The sequence below is a fragment of the Tursiops truncatus genome, chromosome 3, assembly GCF_011762595.2.
Source record: "Tursiops truncatus isolate mTurTru1 chromosome 3, mTurTru1.mat.Y, whole genome shotgun sequence".
NCBI lineage: Eukaryota > Metazoa > Chordata > Mammalia > Artiodactyla > Delphinidae > Tursiops > Tursiops truncatus.
The window spans coordinates 137,766,663-137,785,274 of NC_047036.1; the positions used below are offsets into that span (position 1 = coordinate 137,766,663).

Sequence of the window (18,612 nt, forward strand, 5' to 3'; positions counted from 1 at the left end):
TCCTACATGAAAATGAAAATTCAGTCAGCCACCTGACCAAATTTGTTCCATAGTTTCAAACGTCTGTATTTTAGCAAAATCAGAATATTTCATTTCTTGCTATGATAGACTATAGTGATGTGAATTTTCAATACATCTAAAGTTCACTTGAGTTTGATACACTTGAATATACATCTGAATATATGTTGATATTGCATGCAATATAATCAGGCTTCATTTTTATAAACTGGCTCTCGATGACCTTTCTACTAAATTTGGAACAGTTTGACCTCTTGTTCATGGACTATGAGAAAATACACGTTTGTTCTCTTACCCACCTGTTGCTCCCTTGTAAATAAGTGGACAATTTTGCATGTTTATATATATTACCTTCTATTTTGCTCGAAGAGGAATGAAAAGTTTTATAATTTCCCCCAAACATTTTATGCTCTAGAGAAAAATATTATTCTTACCATAGAAGTTGAGTTTTGGAACTGATTACAGAGGCATGCTGATAGAAATAACCTTCATTCATATCAAGTTGGAGGTGCTGGCAAACAGATGAGTCATGTTCTACCATGTGACAATGTTTTTCTTATTGCCTTGTGCTGTTAATAAGTGTTGCATTTTTTCTAGGTATTCAGATATTTGTTTGTCTCTCCAAATAGATGAGAGGTGTTTTGATATCAGCATTGTACTTTGCACATCTTTCCATCTGCAACTGTACTTGAACAAAAGAGTCTCATATACAGGCTAATTAACTGAAGGAATGAGGAATCTAGATTCACAAGGCATTGTTCCCCCGATTCAACCACCTTCATGATTTTTGCCACATCTAAGTGACACTTGGTTATTTTTTTACTTAATATTTTTCATAAACCAATGTCTTTTTTTTTAATTAATTAGTTTTTTTGGCCGTGCCATGCAGCATGTGTGGGATCTTAGTTCCCTGGCCAGGGATCGAACCCATGACCCCTGCAGTGGAAGCATGGAGTAGTCTTCACCACTGGACTGCCAGGGAAGTCCCAGCCAATGTCTTTTAAATCTAATTATTTTATTTAATAAACTTAAAAGTAATTAAGCCCAGAAAATCAGTTTCATTTTTCATAACAGAAGAAAACTGCAAAGTAAATACAGTGAAGCCAGAACAATGTTATCAAGTTTCAGTTATACATTATTGTCTACCAGAGGTGCTAAGTTTGTTGTTGTTCTTCTTTAGAAAGTAGGTTAGCGAATTGGAGAACATGGTTGTAACTAAGACTTTGTCTTTAATATGATTGGATGAGCGGAAAGAAAATTTAAAAGAGAAAAACTTTCTAATTATGAATTTCAATGTGTTTTAATGCTATGCATATGTGACACTTAAAATTGTCTTGGGTACTAGCATCAGGTGTCCCAGACTTTGGGAAGCACTGATATGAAGTTATCTTAATAGGACATAGGCTCTTAATTGCAAATGATGCTAATTTGAATTTCCAGTATACCTTGAAACACTATAGTAAGTAACATTTATTTGACTCGCTTGAAAGCAGTTACCAACGTGTTATTTATTCAGAAAAGAAAGTTCAAGCAACTGAGTCATGTTTTCTTGCAGTAACTCTTCATCCTGGCTACACCTTAGATTTAGCTGAATATCAATGGCTTGGTCTAATCCTAGTCTAATTAAATTAGTAACTTAAGAGGTAAGCCTTCAGCACTGGATTTTTTTTTTTTTTTGTGGTACGCGGGCCTCTCACGTGGGATCCTCCCGGACTGGGGCACGAACCCGTGTCCCCTGCATCGGCAGGCGGACTCTCGATCACTGCGCCACCAGGGAAGCCCTGGTATTATTATTATTAGTTTTTAAAAGCCCTCTAGGTAATTTTAACATGCAGCCAGGGTAAGAACAACTGGTCTGTATCCAGCATCAGACATTCAGTGTGTACTGGACATTGTACATTCTTAGTGAATGATAGTAATCATATAAATGAAGAAATTCAAAGTATTTCCTTTTTGGACTATTTCTCGATGGTAAATAATTATATTCTTCTCTGACAGTAGCTTTATGTTTTGCATATCTTCTGTGGTTAAAATTGGTCTTGGATGTCAATAGTCAGAAAGTAGCAAGAGGGCTTCCCTGATGGCTTAGTGGTTAAGAATTCATCTGCCAATACAGGAGACACAGGTTTGAGTCCTGGTCCGGAAAGATCCCACATGCCGTGGAGCAACTAAGCCCGTGCGCCACAGCTACAGAGCCTGCGCTCTAGAGCCCACGAGCCAGAGCTACTGAGCCCATGTGCCACAACTACTGAAGCCCGTGCACCTAGAGCCCATGAAGGCAACAAAAAAGGCCACCATAATGAGAGGCCTGCGCATTGCAACAAAGTGTAGCCCGCAACTAGAGAAAGCCAGCACTCAGCACCGAAGACCCAACACAGCCATAAATAAATACGTAGATATAGATAGATAGATAGATAGCAAGATATGCAAACTTCATTTGTGTTTCTAGAGTGAGAGAGAGCAGCCCCAAAAGCTGTGCTGGCTAGTTTGTCACCGTGTTGTAATAGTTCCACAACAGTGCAAGTACAGTATCTAAGTTCTGTTATCTTGTAGAAAAAAAAATTACTGCATGAGACCAACATACTTGGGGCCCCAATTCAGGTAACTGCCTTCTAAAAATTCTCCTTTGGTGTACAGTGTACAAGATGAGTTGTCTCAGTTTCCCCAGGATAATTCAGATTTTGAAGCCATGTACGCTTTACCACTTCCTACCTGTGGCAGAGTGTACACAAGCAAAAAATTGAGAATATTTTTCCTTCTAGTGTATTTTTCATTTCAGTTATTGTAGTCTTCATCTCTGTTTGTTCTGCATATTTTCTAACTCTTTGTTAAAAGCTAACTTCCCGCTCTATGCATCCATTCTCTTCCTGAGTTCTTTGATCATCTTTTTTTTTTTTCTTTAGATACCTGCTCCTTTTAATCACAAAATAACACAGTTCTCAGTTTCGTTTCTGCTTTGTTCAATTCCAACTGTAGCCTTTTTAACAAACCATTTTCCTATTAACTGAACTGTAAAAAATACAACCAAGCTTGTGCTTATTAAATATACATGTATATAAAAAACATACAAAAAGTACAAGATTGATTACGTTAGGAAACTTTTACAGTGTTAAGAATCCTGTTTTTCCCTAAATCTTTAGTAAAGGGCCAAAGGTCACATCTCTCTGTGCACAAAAACTCAATGTGACTGAACTCCTGAATTCAGTATCTAGGCATGCTATGCACAGAATTAACTTTAATATGCAGTCCTTAAAAGGAAAAAAAAAAAAGTAACCAAAACACACCACAGGACAAAAAGTTCTTCTTAAATCAAATTCTGTTTGTGAATTCAGCAAAATAATTTCTATAAAATAAAACAAAAATATTTAACTAGAATAGGGTGGACTGTATCTATTTGAAGGGGTATTTGGTTTTTAGACAGGTTGAGAATTGGTAACTTGAATGTGTGTAATTTTTTGGAACCTGTCTTTGATCATCTTTAGATCATTACTCTGAACACTTTCTCAGGTAGACTGCCTATCTCCACTTCGCTTCTTCTTCTGGGGTTTTGTCTTATTCCTTCATCTGGAATATGTTCCTCTGATGTCTCATTTTGCCTAAGTTGCTATTTGTATTTTTATGTCTGTGGTAGATTAGTTATGTTTCTGTAGGAGGCGTCCTATGAGTCCTAGCAGTACACTCCCCTCTCAGCACCCAAACTATACGCTCTGGTGGTTCCCCCTAAGAGGGCTGCTTGGGTCCTTCTCCTGTGGCAGGCTGACTATGTGGGCTGTCTTGTAGGCTTGGTTGGTCCCTAGTCTGGTTGGTTGCCAGGCCCTGCCTTGCATGGATGCTGCCGGCTGCTGTTTAGTGGGGCCTGGTCACGTGGTGGCTGATTGAGGAACCCTAGGGGGCCACAGGGCTAGTGCTGGCTCACTGGTAGGCAGAGTCAGGGTGTCAGAGATTCTGGGGCCATTGCCTACCCACTGGCAGGTGAAGCCAGGTCCTGGGGTTAGTGCTGGACTTCTGGCAGGCAGAGCTGGTTCCTGGAATCTGGCTGCAGGGCCCAGGGGTCCCAGAGCTCATTTCAGATCTTTGGTAGTGGGTGCGGTTTCTGACACACACAGCTGGGGTGTCCTGAAGGTTGCGTTAGCCTGCTAGTGGGCAGAGCCAGGGCCCAGCTGGTCCCAGGGTAGGGTCTGAACTGTATTGTAGGATCATAATTTTCTTACTTCTGGTGTCTGCCCCCTGGCAGGTAAGGTTGATCTAGAGGCTTGTGCAGGCTTCCTGGCAGGAGGTGCCAGTGCCTGCCCACTGGTGGGTAGAGCTGGGTCTTGGCCCTCTAGTGACCTGTGCCCATGTCTAGGGGGCGTGTCTAGAGGTGGATGTGGGCTCTTTAGTCTTTAGGTAGCCTATCTGCCACTGGTGGGGCTGTGTTCCCACCCAGTTAGTTGTTTGGCCTGAGGCGTTACAGCACTAGCACTTATAGGTTCCTGGATAGGGCCAGGTGTTGGTGCCAATGAGCTGTCGCAGCTGCTGTGTTCCCCAATACATCTGATGTCAGTGTCTATGTCCCCAGGGTGAGCCACAGCACCCCCTTCCCCCCAGGAGACTTTCCAAGACCAGCAGGTTAGGTCTGGCCCACAGTGCTCTCAAATTACTGCTTCTGTCGTGGGTCTCAGTGTGCATCAGGTTTAGTGTGCCCCTTTAAGAGTAAAGTCTCTGTTTCCTCCAGTCTTGTGGGGCTCCTGCAAAGCCCTGCTGGCTTTCAAAGCCAAATGCTCTGGGGGCTCATCTTCCAGCTACCAGACCCCTGGGCTGGGGAGCCTGACGTGGGGCTCAGAACTCTCACTTCTGTGGAAGAACCTCTGCAATATAATTTTTCTCCACTTCGTGGGTCGCCCAACTAGGGGGTATATGATTTGATTATATTGCCAGTCCTCCCCCCGACCTGTCTCATTGTGGTTCCTTCTTTATGTCTTTAGTTGGAGAAGGTCTTTTCTGGTAGGTTCCAGTCTTTTTCATCGATGGTTGTTCTGCAGATAGTTATGATTTTGGTGTGCTCGTGAGAGGAGGTGAGCCCAGGGTATTTCTACTCTGCCATCTTGGTTGCTCTCTGAGATTATTATTTTTTATCATTTTGTAAATTATCACATAAAAGTGCTTTATAAGTAAAGGAATAAATTAAGAATGTGTCAATTTAACAATCATTATTGTCATTACCAAAACGTATTATTATTTATGACATAAGAATTCCTGTATCCATTGATATGTCTTTCTTACCACAGTTTAGCATCAACACTTTTATTTTTATTCTGACAGCCATAGACAGTTAACATGACTTTAGAATTGCTTTCTTGGGTTAACCTTGGCCTTTTTTCCTTTTTAACCTCCCTAAATATCAATATTTTCAATATATGTTATTTGAGTTTTCATATGCAAGGAATCGATGGCATTTAATGACGAGAGAGTGATGACGATTGCTGGATGGCGTTTTATATAGGCAGTTCATTTTAATATTACCTATAACTGTGACATACGCACATTTGTAAAGAGTGAGTTTTACCAAGTTAATTTTCACAAATATTGAACCTTTAAAAATAATCTATACTCTGACTGATTCATTCAGTATTTTGAAAAAGTATTCATTGGGTGTTTTGTCAAGCACCAGACACTTGCAAAGTTTTGGGAAACAACACTGTTGAAGACATATTTCTTGTTGAAGACAGATATTTCTTGCCTATTATTTTGCTATTAACATTCAAGTCTAAACCAAAATTTTAAACACTCTTTTTGTTGTTATTGTGAAATAAAATGTATACGAAGTACATAAGTACATAAATATGGACCAGTGCATTGTCATTAATTGAAATAAAAAACCATGTTACCACCCACCATTTCTGGAAATAAATATTGCCAACACCCCAGAAGACATCCTCAACTCCCTGCTGATTTCTATCTACTTTCTTCTCCCTCAAAGTAATCACTGTTCTGACTTGAACCTCCATAGTTGAATTTTACCTGATACTAAATTTTATACAAACAGAAACACAGTGTCTGTGTGTGTGTCTTGGGTGTATGTGTTGCATCTTTTGCTCAAATGCTTATTTTTCAGATTTATGTTGCTGCACGTAGTGGTAGTTCACTAGTTGGTATTGTTGTATAGTGTTTCATTATGTAAATATGCCATAATTTATTTATTCATTCTACTATTGATTTAGGTTATATAGATTTGTATTACCAATAATGCAACTGTGAACATTCTTGTACATGTCTTGGGGTAGATGTGTGCGTGCATTTCTTTTCGGAATAAATCTAGGGATGCACTTGCTGGTTAATAGGATACACAGGTGTTCATCATTAGAATATAATGCCAAAATGTTTTCCTTCCAGCAGTGTATGAATGCTAGCCACTCCACATTCTCCCTCTTTTATTTATGAGTGAGTTAAAACAAATACACAACAACAGCAACAGCAAATGCAGTGAGGGCACTAACTGTAGGAAAATGGACTTCAATGATATGCCTAGAACATGACCTGATATGTTTTTTTCCTATTTACACCCTCTGTTCCTAGTGACTGCTGTGGTTCTCTTCTCCACATTTTCCCTCCTTATCTTAAATATCCCAGTTTTCATTTGCTCTCTGTGAAGTCCTCATGCTTTTGGGGATGTCGATTTCATCTTTGACACTAGTGGTAGGATATATAATTATACTAAAATAATGAACAGAGTCCCACCCTCTAGCTATAGACATGGCTTCATATGTATGAATTCATATGTATTCAGGCCACTGATTCACAAAATGAGACCCTCTGGGGACTTTTAGAAAAGTAAATTGGAAGATTTTATCTCTGTTTTCATGGATATAAACAAGGAAGCATAGAGGTAAGGAGTTGTTGCTAGCATCTTGTGACTGTACATTCAAGCCATCTTTGGGTTGAGGGTGATAGCATGGTGGACAGAAGGGTGAGACAGAAAGAGTCTGAGGTTTTTTTTTTTTTTTGCTATACGTGGACCTCTCACTGTTGTGGTCTCTCCCGCTGCGGAGCACAGGCTCCGGACCGGCAGGCCCAACGGCCATGGCTCACGGGCCCAGCCGCTCCGCGGCATGTGGGATCCTCGCGGACCAGGGCACGAACCCGCGTCCCCTGCATCGGCGGGCGGACTCTCAACCACTGCGCCACCAGGGAAGCCCAAGAGTCTGAGTTTTTAAATACATAGTTGAGAAGCTGAATCAAAGCACCATGAGGCTTATCCTACATTAAGCTTTAAAGTTATATATCCCTCCCAATTTAGTTTGAATGTTTTGATACTTGCAAAAAAAATTCATCTTAGCTAATAAACCCCCAGAGAAATTGATTTGATATGGGTCATTGGCGATTGCTAATAAACTGTTTGCATTTCATACATAGGAATATATAATCTGATAATTGACTCAGTCAAATAAACACACTTACCAACAGCTGTTGACCTAATTATCAAAAAATTGAACGAGGGGGCTTCCCTCGTGGCGCAGTGGTTGGGAGTCCGCCTGCCGATGTATGGGACACGGGTTCGTGCCCCGGTCTGGGAGGATCCCTCTTGCCGCAGAGCGGCTGGGCCTGTGGGCCGTGGCCGCTGGGCCTGCGTGTCCGGAGCCCGTGCTCCACAGCGGGAGAGGCCACAGCAGTGAGAGGCCCGCGTAACGCAAAAAAAAAAAAAAAAAAAAAAAATTGAACGCGGTGTGAGCTAAGGGGATCATTGTAGGCAGAATAATTAACCCAGAATCGATAGTTAGAATTTACCCCCCCGCCCTCTACCCTCTGTGCATGTACACACTGACATACTCACCTGTGCGTAGAGCACCCTTCCCAACAAGTTCTGCACAGGTTCTTACATGTCCTTAATAGGGGATAATAGAATCCCATAGGCCACTAAAGGCTGTGTATGAAAGAGTAACTTGTGCCCCAGTGCTCCTACTCACTAAACCACAGTGTTTCTCAGGAATCCCTGGTCCTCCAGGACAGTACAGAGGAAGTCTCCTCCTCCCATGATCAGATTGTAAGTCCCCTGTGCCGTCCGAGGATATATACTCACCTAGCATAGCTGTTCCTATACTTTATGCCAAAGTCCACCTTTTGCTGTGCCTGGAAGACATTCTTTGAAATGAACTAGCTTATGCCTTACCCTTGCAGTGTGCATTGCTTTCCAAGTCATGAAAGAGTTTAAGTGAGGCAGCTGAACACATCCATTAAGTTAAATTACAAGCTCTGCTTCTATTCCTCAGTGTGGGGAGATCAAATCATTGGTATCTGCAGTGGCAAGTTCATGAAATTTGAATGTTATTAACTTTGTGCTGAAGGTGCCTTACTTTTATTGAACTCAGGCATAAACTAATTTATTGTCCTAAGGGAAAATGAGCTTGAGCAACCATTTGGTTTAGATGATCTTATTTTTTTGATGAATGTACAGTCACAGATTCTTTGGTCCCATTTCTTTTTTCAAAGCCTAGCAGCATAATGGTTAAACATTTTGGTTTTGGCAAACTAAAATGACTATTGGTAAATATCATCGTTTTTCTTCATTTGCGAAGTGGAAATAATTGTAGGAATATCAGTGTTTTAAAGATTAAGTGGGAGAATGTATGTGAAGTCCTTAAAGTTATCTGTAGAACATGGTAAATATTTAACAATAGCCGTTGTTGGTAATATTATTTATCTTAGGAAAAGTAGTTAGCAAAAAAAAAAAAGATTCTTTTCACAAATTTTAATTGTAAATTCCATGCATTCATGGAATTTATAGTTTAGTAATGGAAACAAACAATAAGCAAGTCAGTAAACATACATTGTAACAAATGCTATGAATCAGTCAAAGGACTGGCTAGAACATATAAAGGGTCAGGTGGGTGACAAAGGCAGATAGAACAGGAATGACCTCTACTCCTATTCAGAAGGTGATTCTTGTGTTGAAAATTGAAAACTTAGAAGGAATAAGCCATGCCCAATATTGGTTTAGGAGTTGGAGAGAAGAAAAGATGGTAGGCAGAGAAAGAAAAATATATATTCTGTGTTTATGATACCAAACACCAATGGATTTGAAGATACCCAAATGAAAAGACAAATGTTTTTGTTTCTCACCCAGATGTTTGTTGTTATACTACCCTAGGAGAGTACAGTGACTAGATTTTTCTTCCTACAAAACTCATAGCTTATTGAATCCGTGAAAATATGAAATACCTGGATTAAAATTGTATAAACTGCATGATTAATCTTCACAGTGACAAATATCCAAAATATGTACCAAAATTCAAGTAAAATCTTCTAATTGTGAGCAACCTCTCACTGTACATCTCTTCAGTATTTGTTTGTTTTTAAAAGCTTCTTTATTCTTAAATAAAATTGATTTTTGTTTCTGATTATAAACATGAACTCATTACATGTTTGTAATCATGCATAAATTCAAATCATGCATAAAAATGTAAAGATGAAAATTAAAAATCTAATTTACAACAGAGAGATTCAGAGTCAGAAGAACTAAAGTAGGAAATTAGTTGCAGCTTGCCAGCGCCTTAGTTGTGGCATGTGGGCTCCTTAGTTGTGACATGCAAACTCTTAGTTGCAGCAAGCATGTGGGATCTAGTTCCCTGACCAGGGATCAAACCCGGGTCCCCTGCACTGGGAGCATGGAGTCTTATTCACTGCACCAACAGGGAAGTCCCAGAAGTATCCCTTTTCTTTTCACTTAATGTATTTTCCCTCTTGGTCTGCCAGAAAATAGTAATAATGGTAACATGGCACCATCACACCTGGATTATTTATTTGTTAGTATGAGGAAGTGCAATGAACAAGCATACCAAACTGTTTAATATATATTCCCTTTCCTTGAAGAAACTTTAATAGGATGCTTTTATCGAGGGAAGGGGGAAGGGGAAGGACAGAGACGGAGAGAAAGGAAGGAAGAAGTTGAGATATTTTTGAAAAGGCGCTTTTGCCTGAACAAATTAAATAGCGATAAAATTTCATAATGATGACATCCAACATCCAGTGGGCCAACTACGTTCTTTTCTCAATGAGTTGTCAGGGGGATTTGAAAATTCCTTTGTCAGATAACTTTTTTTTTTCTTCTTCAACTAGTAAGATTTAGGTCATAGGATTAGAACTCTATTACACAGAGTTCATCAGTGCTCTAGAGAAATGATGAATTGATTACTTGCTTACTAAGTTGATTCATGCCAGTCTGGCAGTTTGTGGGAGTGAATCTAATTATCAGTCTCTTACTTTCATTAATAGGTTGGAGCAAGCTAACTTCTCAAAGGAGGAAGAAGCAGTAAGATTTAGGTCATAGGATTAGAACTCTATTACACAGAGTTCATCAGTGCTCTAGAGAAATAATGAATTGAGGCTTAAGAGGAATTTTCGTATCAGACAACTGCTCTCTGCCTGCATTGAAGTAATTCTCTTTGAGAGGTGGTTGAAGCTTTGTCCAGCCCATCATACATACCCTCTAGGGGTGCTCTATGAAATTCAAATTTTGTTTAAAGTTCTTATGTTAACTGAAGTGCAAGATATAAGACTGGCTATGTCAGGTTTTATGCAAATGTGTGATTCAGTTTTTATGTTTCCTATTCATAAAGCTTTAAAGGAATAAAAAGATTACTTGCTTACTAAGTTGATTCATGCCAGTGATTACTTTTAAAATTTCATCTCCCATCCTCATTCTCAAACCAGATTAATCACATAATCAGCTTTCTCCTACCATATTTAGTCATCTATCTATTTATCTATACATATACATATGTTATATATGTATATATTTATCTATCTTGACAAATGAGTATAATTGAGTGTAATATATGGTTTGAGAATATGATACATGTTCAGGGTACTGTGGCAGTGATTTGATTTCTGACAAGATTCTTTCTTATCATATCTTCAAGAAAATAAACTGAAGATGAGAAATGGGATGAGAAACTTTATTTTTTTATTTCACCATAGGCAACAAAAGTAACCAGTATTTACTGAATATTGATAAAAATTAAAATAGCAGCTTTTGCAAGGTTTTACATTGCCCCTAGATCTGGCAAATAAAATCATTTTGTTTGTGGAGGGGAGGAGGATGGAGTTTGGGGCAGGGGAGAAGCAAACTATAGGAATTCCAGTATCCTTCCAAAATCAGCCTTAGTTTCTGGTCCCATTGTGGCTTTTCTGACAGGTTTTGGCATAGAAAACTGAATCATAGATTATTATGTCACTTTTTGATTATTCAAAATAGGTCATTTCACTTCTATGATTGTACTACATTAACCATTAGTGTGAGTTTCTAGCTCAGGAGCTTTTGCTGTAATAAAGAGTGGTTTAAAGTCTACAGTTACATCTTTCTTCATAGTACCAGGTTCTTAACAATCAAAGATAAATGAACCGCCCTTGCTTTCAGTGCAAGTGAGGGGAAAAAAAAAAAACAAAACACGTACACACACCCTGGAGGAAGGAAAGGCAGCAAGACTGAGCCTCTCCTTAGTAGTTCACTTGAGGGGGGAGAGACTTGTCTGGCAGTTTGTGGGAGTGAATCTAATTACCAGTCTCTTACTTTCATTAATAGGTTGGAGCAAGTTAACTTCTCAAAGGAGGAAGAAGTAGACATTATGCCTGAACTCCTAGACTACATTATGATCATTTAAGCATTGCTTTCACAAAAATAGTTGTGGTCTTTTTTTTTTTTTTCATGATTCAGGCCAGAGTTGTTGTTTTTTTTTTAATGTTGAGCCTTCTTTTAATTTATTTATTTTTATTTTTGGCTGTGTTGGGTCTTCGTTTCTGTGCGAGTGCTTTCTCTAGTTGTGGCAAGCGGGGGCCACTCTTCATCGCGGTGGACGGGCCTCTCTTGTTGCGGAGCACAGGCTCCAGACGCGCAGGCTCAGTAGATGTGGCTCACGGGCCTAGTTGCTCCGCGGCATGTGGGATCTTCCCAGACCAGGGCTCGAACCCGTGTCCCCTGCATTAGTAGGCAGATTCTCAACCACTGCGCCACCAGGGAAGCCCGTGTTTGTTTGTTTTTTTATAAGCCCTTTGTAAAGTTGGGCAGGTGGACAGGAAGAACATCAACTATGGGAAAGGCAAAAGTAACTGGTAAAACATGGTATACTTATAGATGGGAGGACAGAGCATTCTGGAAAACTGAAGAGTATACTTTAATAGGTTTTAATCTACATCTTTGAAATTTAATTAGCTAGACTAACCCTCAGCTGAGAATCTTCACTGTAATCCAGTGTAACGCATTCCTGTCATCCTGTTTCATTTCTCCTTTCCTACCAGTGGTCTGTGAGTAAAAGTCAACTTGGATGGAGTCTGTATGTTTCTTGACCAATATTTTGTTTTCTTAGCCTCACTAGCCAAAAATCTGATGATGACTATGAAGATTATGCTTCTAACAAAACATGGGTCTTGACTCCAAAGGTTCCGGAGGGTGATGTCACTGTCATCTTAAACAACCTCCTGGAAGGATATGATAATAAACTTCGACCTGATATAGGAGGTATGTTAAAACCTTTTGTGATGTGTGTTAGATAAAAGCAAGTCTACTACATGAGGAGAAAGCATCAGCCCATTTCAATAACCAGAAGGATATAAATGATACTTTTACTAAATACTGTAAAAATAAAGAATGTATAAACAGCATTCAGGTCTGGGGGTAGACAGGGCACTGATAAGTTCAAAATGAAGAAAGATGATTTTCAAGTTAGCTTGAGAGATAGAAATTTAAATTTTCCTAGACATCTCAGACAAAGACTATAGAAGAAAAGTGCCAACTTCTTTTTGAAGAAACATCAAAAACAAACAAGCACATACTACTATATATAAAATAGATAACTAATAAGAACCTACTATATAGCATAGGGAACTCAGTAATCTGTAATGAACTACATGGGAATAGAATCTAAAAACGAGTGGATATATGTATATGTGTAACTGATTCACTTTGCTGTACACCTGAAACTAACACAACATTGTAAATCAACTATACTCCAATAAAAACTAATTTAAAAAAAAGAAAGAAAGGACATACTGCTTATCTACAGCTGTGTAACAGACAACCACACAATTTCAGTGGTATACAGTAATAAGCATTTATTTAGCACTTTGCTGGGGGTGGTCTAATCTAAGCTCAGCCAGGTCGGAGCTGCTCATTTAAGAAAGCTGTAGTCTCATTCCACTCCTGGGACCAGCAGACTAGCTAGAAGTATCCTTCTCATGACAATAGCAAAGAACAAGAGAGAAAATAGAAACTCATAAGGCTTAATGCTTTCGTCCATATATTATCGGCCAATGCAATTCAGATGGTCAGGCTCAAAGTTCAGAGGCAGAGAAGTAGCCTCACTGATGTGAAGGCAAGGGTACAGATGCAGGGAGGAGTGAAGAATCCAATCCATCACAGAGACTTACAGCATGGCACTTCAAGGAAAATGGATAAAGATGAGAGAAATGTACTTGTTGAATTGAAGCCCAGAATGAATGGTATTATGAATCCTCGTTCATTAAATGTTAAATGAAAATGGAGCATATTCATTAGGCCATGGATGTAGTACTACATGATTTTTAATACCAGTCCTCTTTGACGAATAGGTGGTGTGTATTGGGTTTCCATATGGTTTCCTCATATTATTTGATGAGTCACAGAATTCTTTAAATCATTGAGGAAGATTGATTTTGTATTGGCTAGAGGTGAATGAGGATAAAGTGGTCATAAAAGGAATCAACAGGGAGGAATGTTTCAAAAACAATTCATAATACTTGTTGCTTTTTATGCCTCCATGTTTCTAATGCATATTAATTTCTAGATCACTAAGTAGCTATTTTTTTCTATATGGGCCCAGTCAAGTTAGAATGCCCAAATCAATTCTAGAACTTAAAGGAAAAATAATAAAATTCAGGACATCTGAGGGATGGATGAAGAAAATCTGAGCAGTGTTTTCTTATGTATTCATTTTTATCTAGTCTTACAAAGATAATCAGTTTCAAAACTCTGCTCTGCTTTGTTGTTGTATTTATGTGCTTAAGATACTTCTTTGAAAATAAATAGCTAAATGTAGCAAATTAGTCATTAGCAACAAGTTAGCTGTGAATAAATCACTTCTAATGTAGCAAAATAAATAAATCTTTCTAGAATAACAAGGACTAAGCATTAAAATATTATGCTTCTCCATATGCACATATTTCTATGGTTCTCTTTACAGTGAAACCAACATTAATTCACACAGACATGTATGTGAATAGCATTGGTCCAGTGAATGCTATCAATATGGTAAGTTTCTAATTGTTTGTCTATTTTATTAACATATTAGAGAGGAAATGTGGTAACACGGAAATAGCAAGGGCTATACCAACAAAAAAATTTGGAAGGGAGAGAGAATCTTTCAGATCCTTTTTTCTCCCTTGTAATATAAAGATAATTATTTTAAATGATTTGTTACAAAAATTAAATGTGATAATATGTATAAAATTACCTTGGGTAAATGCTATAATCTTAAAATTCAACACTCACTGCTTATTTGGTAGGTCCTGCTTACTACAAAATAAAATATAGTGCTTTACTACTTTTTAGAATATTCAAGGTGTGAAGAGATCATAGTTTGCTTCAAATCAGAATTGTTTCTCAGAAGAAATAGTGCATTAGATTTAACAATAGATGTAACTTTGTTCTTTTATAAAGCTTTCTATCCAAATCTGAAATAAGAAATTAGATTGGAGCCTATATAGAATAGAGTAGAACATAACATAATATAACATAACATAACGTAACATAACATAGTGATACTGTAACTTTAAAATAGTGTTTGCCAAGCAAGCAATAAGGACGCTCTGCTGAGTCAGAGAGATGAAAAGCATTTATTGCTTTCAACTGGGCTGATTAAAAAAAAGTATACCACCACCTGCATACTCCATACAAGTAAGTTTGCTTGTTTAACTATTAAACAAATGCTAACATGTTACTTCTTTACAACTAAAATTCTGATGTAAGTTGTAAATATCTAAGAAGAATCAGCTATGTATGTAGTTTATTTAAACACAGAACTTACAGTTTCGGGAATACTAGTGCCCAGAACTACTGTCCCAGGATCACAGTTTATGAAATGCTGGTTTAAAGAATTTTAAACCTTTTGTTTGTGTGTGTGTGTTTGCCAAAATGTGGATCAGAAATTATTGAGTTACTCTACCTATTGCCACATCACTGATTAGTTGATAAAGAATTTCATAGAAGAAGTTCCCCTCTCATTACTTGTGGACTGCAAATATGCAATTAACCAGTAAACAAAGTGGTATGACTTACTCCAGTGACAATGTAGTGAATTACAGTGAGATACAGGGGCAGGAGTGCAAGGATATAATCCAGAACAATGCAAATTCGTCAAAGGAAGAAGATTATAGTCTCATCCTGATTTTTTGTATTCTTCATCGTACATGGTGGTGGGTTGAGGGGATTAGACTAGGAAATGTGAATGACTCCCATCCCCCAATTCTCATATTCTAAGAACACTGGAGGTCATGTTCTAAGAACACCAAGGGTTTGTTCTTTAATTTTCTCATTTACAGACATGGTTAAAATAGAATTATAAAATCATGCTAAATAATATCTAAATATGATAGGCAAATTAGATCTTGGGTGTTATGATTCCAGGACTAATTCACATCACACTTTCTTTTCTTTGATTAAAGTTGACACTTTAGTGATATATACATACATGAGGGTATAATTATTACAGAGTCACTTGTCATCATAGCACTTTTTAAATATGTTCTGTGATAGAGATTAGTACAGTAGTAAAGATTGTCTTTTAATTGGTGCATTTCCTCTTGTTTATAAAAAGAAGACGACAACTGTAATAGTAAAAACTAAAAATAGTTACCTTACTTTGGATGTTTGCTGTCTGCCAGACAGGGCACAAAGTGCTTTTTGTGTATAGTGTATTCCCCATTTCTATCTTCATACTGCCTAACAAGATAGATTCTCTAGGATCCTCACTTAATTGTGAGGTGAGGCAGCTTAGCTTCCAGAGCTCTGGTTTAGAACTGTTTTGAGAACGGTTCTGGACTTTCTTTTACTCTGTAGCAGTGGTTTTTGAACCTGAGTAACTGATCTCCTCAAGAGACAATTGGCAATGTCTGGAGATATTATTAGTTGTCACAACTTGGGGGTGGGGTTTGTTTTTGGTGCTACTGGCACCTAGTAGGTAGACGCTAGGAATGGTAGTAAACATCCTAAACTACACAAGACAGCCCCCGTGACAAAGAATTAGCTGGCCCAAAATAACATGAGAAACTGCTCCATAAATACCTAATGCAAACAACTGTGTCAGGGCTATGATCTTTTACCAGAATTCACTTAGGTCTATTTTTTCGTAATGTATTGTCTACAAAAGATGGGTGAGTCTCCTTAGCCAAGCTTCTGCTTTCTTTTGGACGATTCAAAGCCAAAGTAGCTTTGCTTTGTTTTGGCAATGAGAACATATGTGATAAATACACACAAATGCTCTACAATACAATCCTACTATATAAAAGATGTTCCATTTCATCTTTTTCTTTAAAACAGGAATATACAATTGATATATTTTTTGCCCAAACATGGTATGACAGACGTCTGAAATTTAACAGCACCATTAAAGTCCTCCGATTGAATAGCAACATGGTGGGGAAAATCTGGATTCCAGACACTTTCTTCAGAAATTCCAAAAAGGCCGATGCACACTGGATAACCACCCCCAATAGGATGCTGAGAATTTGGAATGATGGTCGAGTGCTCTACACTTTAAGGTATTCTTTTGGAAAAGGAAAGGAGTAATTGCTGGGAATAAAGCAAAGATCAATCATGTTCTCTTAAAACAGAACGAAAGATGTCAAGCCTAAATCAGGGTTGGCATGCTTGATCAAAATAGTACGTGATGATACAAAATTAGGTTTTTTTCTGTTATCAATGAACTTTTTCAAAGGACATAGGTATAACATTGTCTTTGACTGATGTGAGAACTCTGTTTTCTCACAGGGACATGAGCCTAATAAAAAAGTAAGCACAACAGATAGTTAAATTATTTGTATATATTTTCAATAATAGTTATGAATAGTATGATTCTTCTAGGTCTTACTATCCAGGAACTTGTAGCTTCAAAATGGTTAATGTTAAATGCCTTTCTAACATATATTTTATGCCGTAGGTAATATTCAAGATATAAAATATAATACTTTAAACTGGATCCAAAGCCTTTATCATCAGAGTTATATCAGTTACTAGAAAAAAGAGCCACAATTACAAAAGAAATTCATTGCATATATTTTGATTTCATCATGGGTTTTATTAAATTAGATGTAAGGTAATGACTGGAATTAGACTCTAGTGGAAATCAAATTTTGTCTGCTAAATAAGAACTCAGTCTAACTTTTGAAGTATTAAGTAAAGTCACACTATCTCAAGTTCCTTTATCGTTCTCATAATACTATAGTCGTTTTTCCACTTGTATTAACTTGCAGAGTCACTGTACAATATTAAATTATGGACTCCAGCTCAAAAATATCTCTCATAAGATTCATTCAAGATTTGAATGAGTTTGCCAATCTATATAGAGAGATGATTTTATTCTTATCTATAATGCTTATCTATAATGATAAGCATTATCTTATCTGTAATGAGTTATGAATATGTTGTTTATAATGAGTTGCTTATCTATAATGAGTTATGAATATGTGTGTATACACATAGATATATATCTATGTACCTATCTGCAATCTACATTATCTTCAATTTTAACAATTCCAGTTTAATTTGGAGAAATGATACTAATAAAATATCTAATTTAATTATAATTTCACTTATGAATAAAACTAATCTTTTCTTTGGAAGAGCATATAATTACTGAGTGACAGTGATTAAAACCTCTAGCTTTGGAGACATAATCTTGGGTTCAAATCTCAACTATGCCACTAGATTTGTGACTTTGGACAAGTCCAAGTACAATAAAGCCATAATAACTCTTATTAAATGAGAGAAAAATTCACCTTACTCAGTGCCATGCAGACAGTTACGGGCTCAATGATTATTAATTATATCTTAAGATCAGTAATTGCTCTGTTATACCATAGAAAAATAAAATCTCCCCAATTAAAATTTATTCTAAACTTTTAATATAAAATGTTTATAAAACAACTTTTATTACTTTAAGATTGATATCTGTAATTGTAAGAAATATAGCTAACAAATATGAAATTTAACAAATCATCAACCCATCACCATTACAATTTAACAATATACTCATACTTCCCCAAAGGTGGTCAAAACATCTAGGACTCCTCTAAATTTTCTCCCTCCTAGAGTCCCAGGCTCTACTGGGAAAGAAAATCTGTATGTTTAGTAAGCACCTCAGATGCAAAATAATTGAGACTCATTGGCAAACATTTTTCTGATATGTCTGTGTATATGTGTTTAACATTTCTTGATTGCTATTAGATATTCTTCTACTCTTTAACATCCTATATAATGCCTTTATAGTGTTCCTTTGTAAGAATGCATAATACTCCATTGTGAAACATAGGTATTTTTAAACTCACATATAGTAATTTAAAGCTAACAGCTAACAAGTACTTATAAAGAGA

The 18,612-nt window shown here is 37.4% G+C and overlaps 1 protein-coding gene across 4 annotated transcripts in view; it reads left to right on the forward strand.

Moving 5' to 3' along the window:
• Positions 1 to 18,612, forward strand: part of GABRG2 (gamma-aminobutyric acid type A receptor subunit gamma2) — a 122,220-nt gene that overhangs the window by 15,921 nt on the left and 87,687 nt on the right. For 3 of the 4 annotated variants that reach the window (XM_033853537.2, XM_019945368.3, XM_019945378.3), the window contains exons 2-4: positions 12,357 to 12,508; positions 14,208 to 14,275; positions 16,562 to 16,782. In XM_033853537.2, the coding sequence (XP_033709428.1) occupies positions 12,357 to 12,508; positions 14,208 to 14,275; positions 16,562 to 16,782 (441 nt within the window). The remainder of the gene's footprint in view (positions 1 to 12,356; positions 12,509 to 14,207; positions 14,276 to 16,561; positions 16,783 to 18,612) is intronic. The other variant, XM_033853539.2, reaches the window with a different exon arrangement.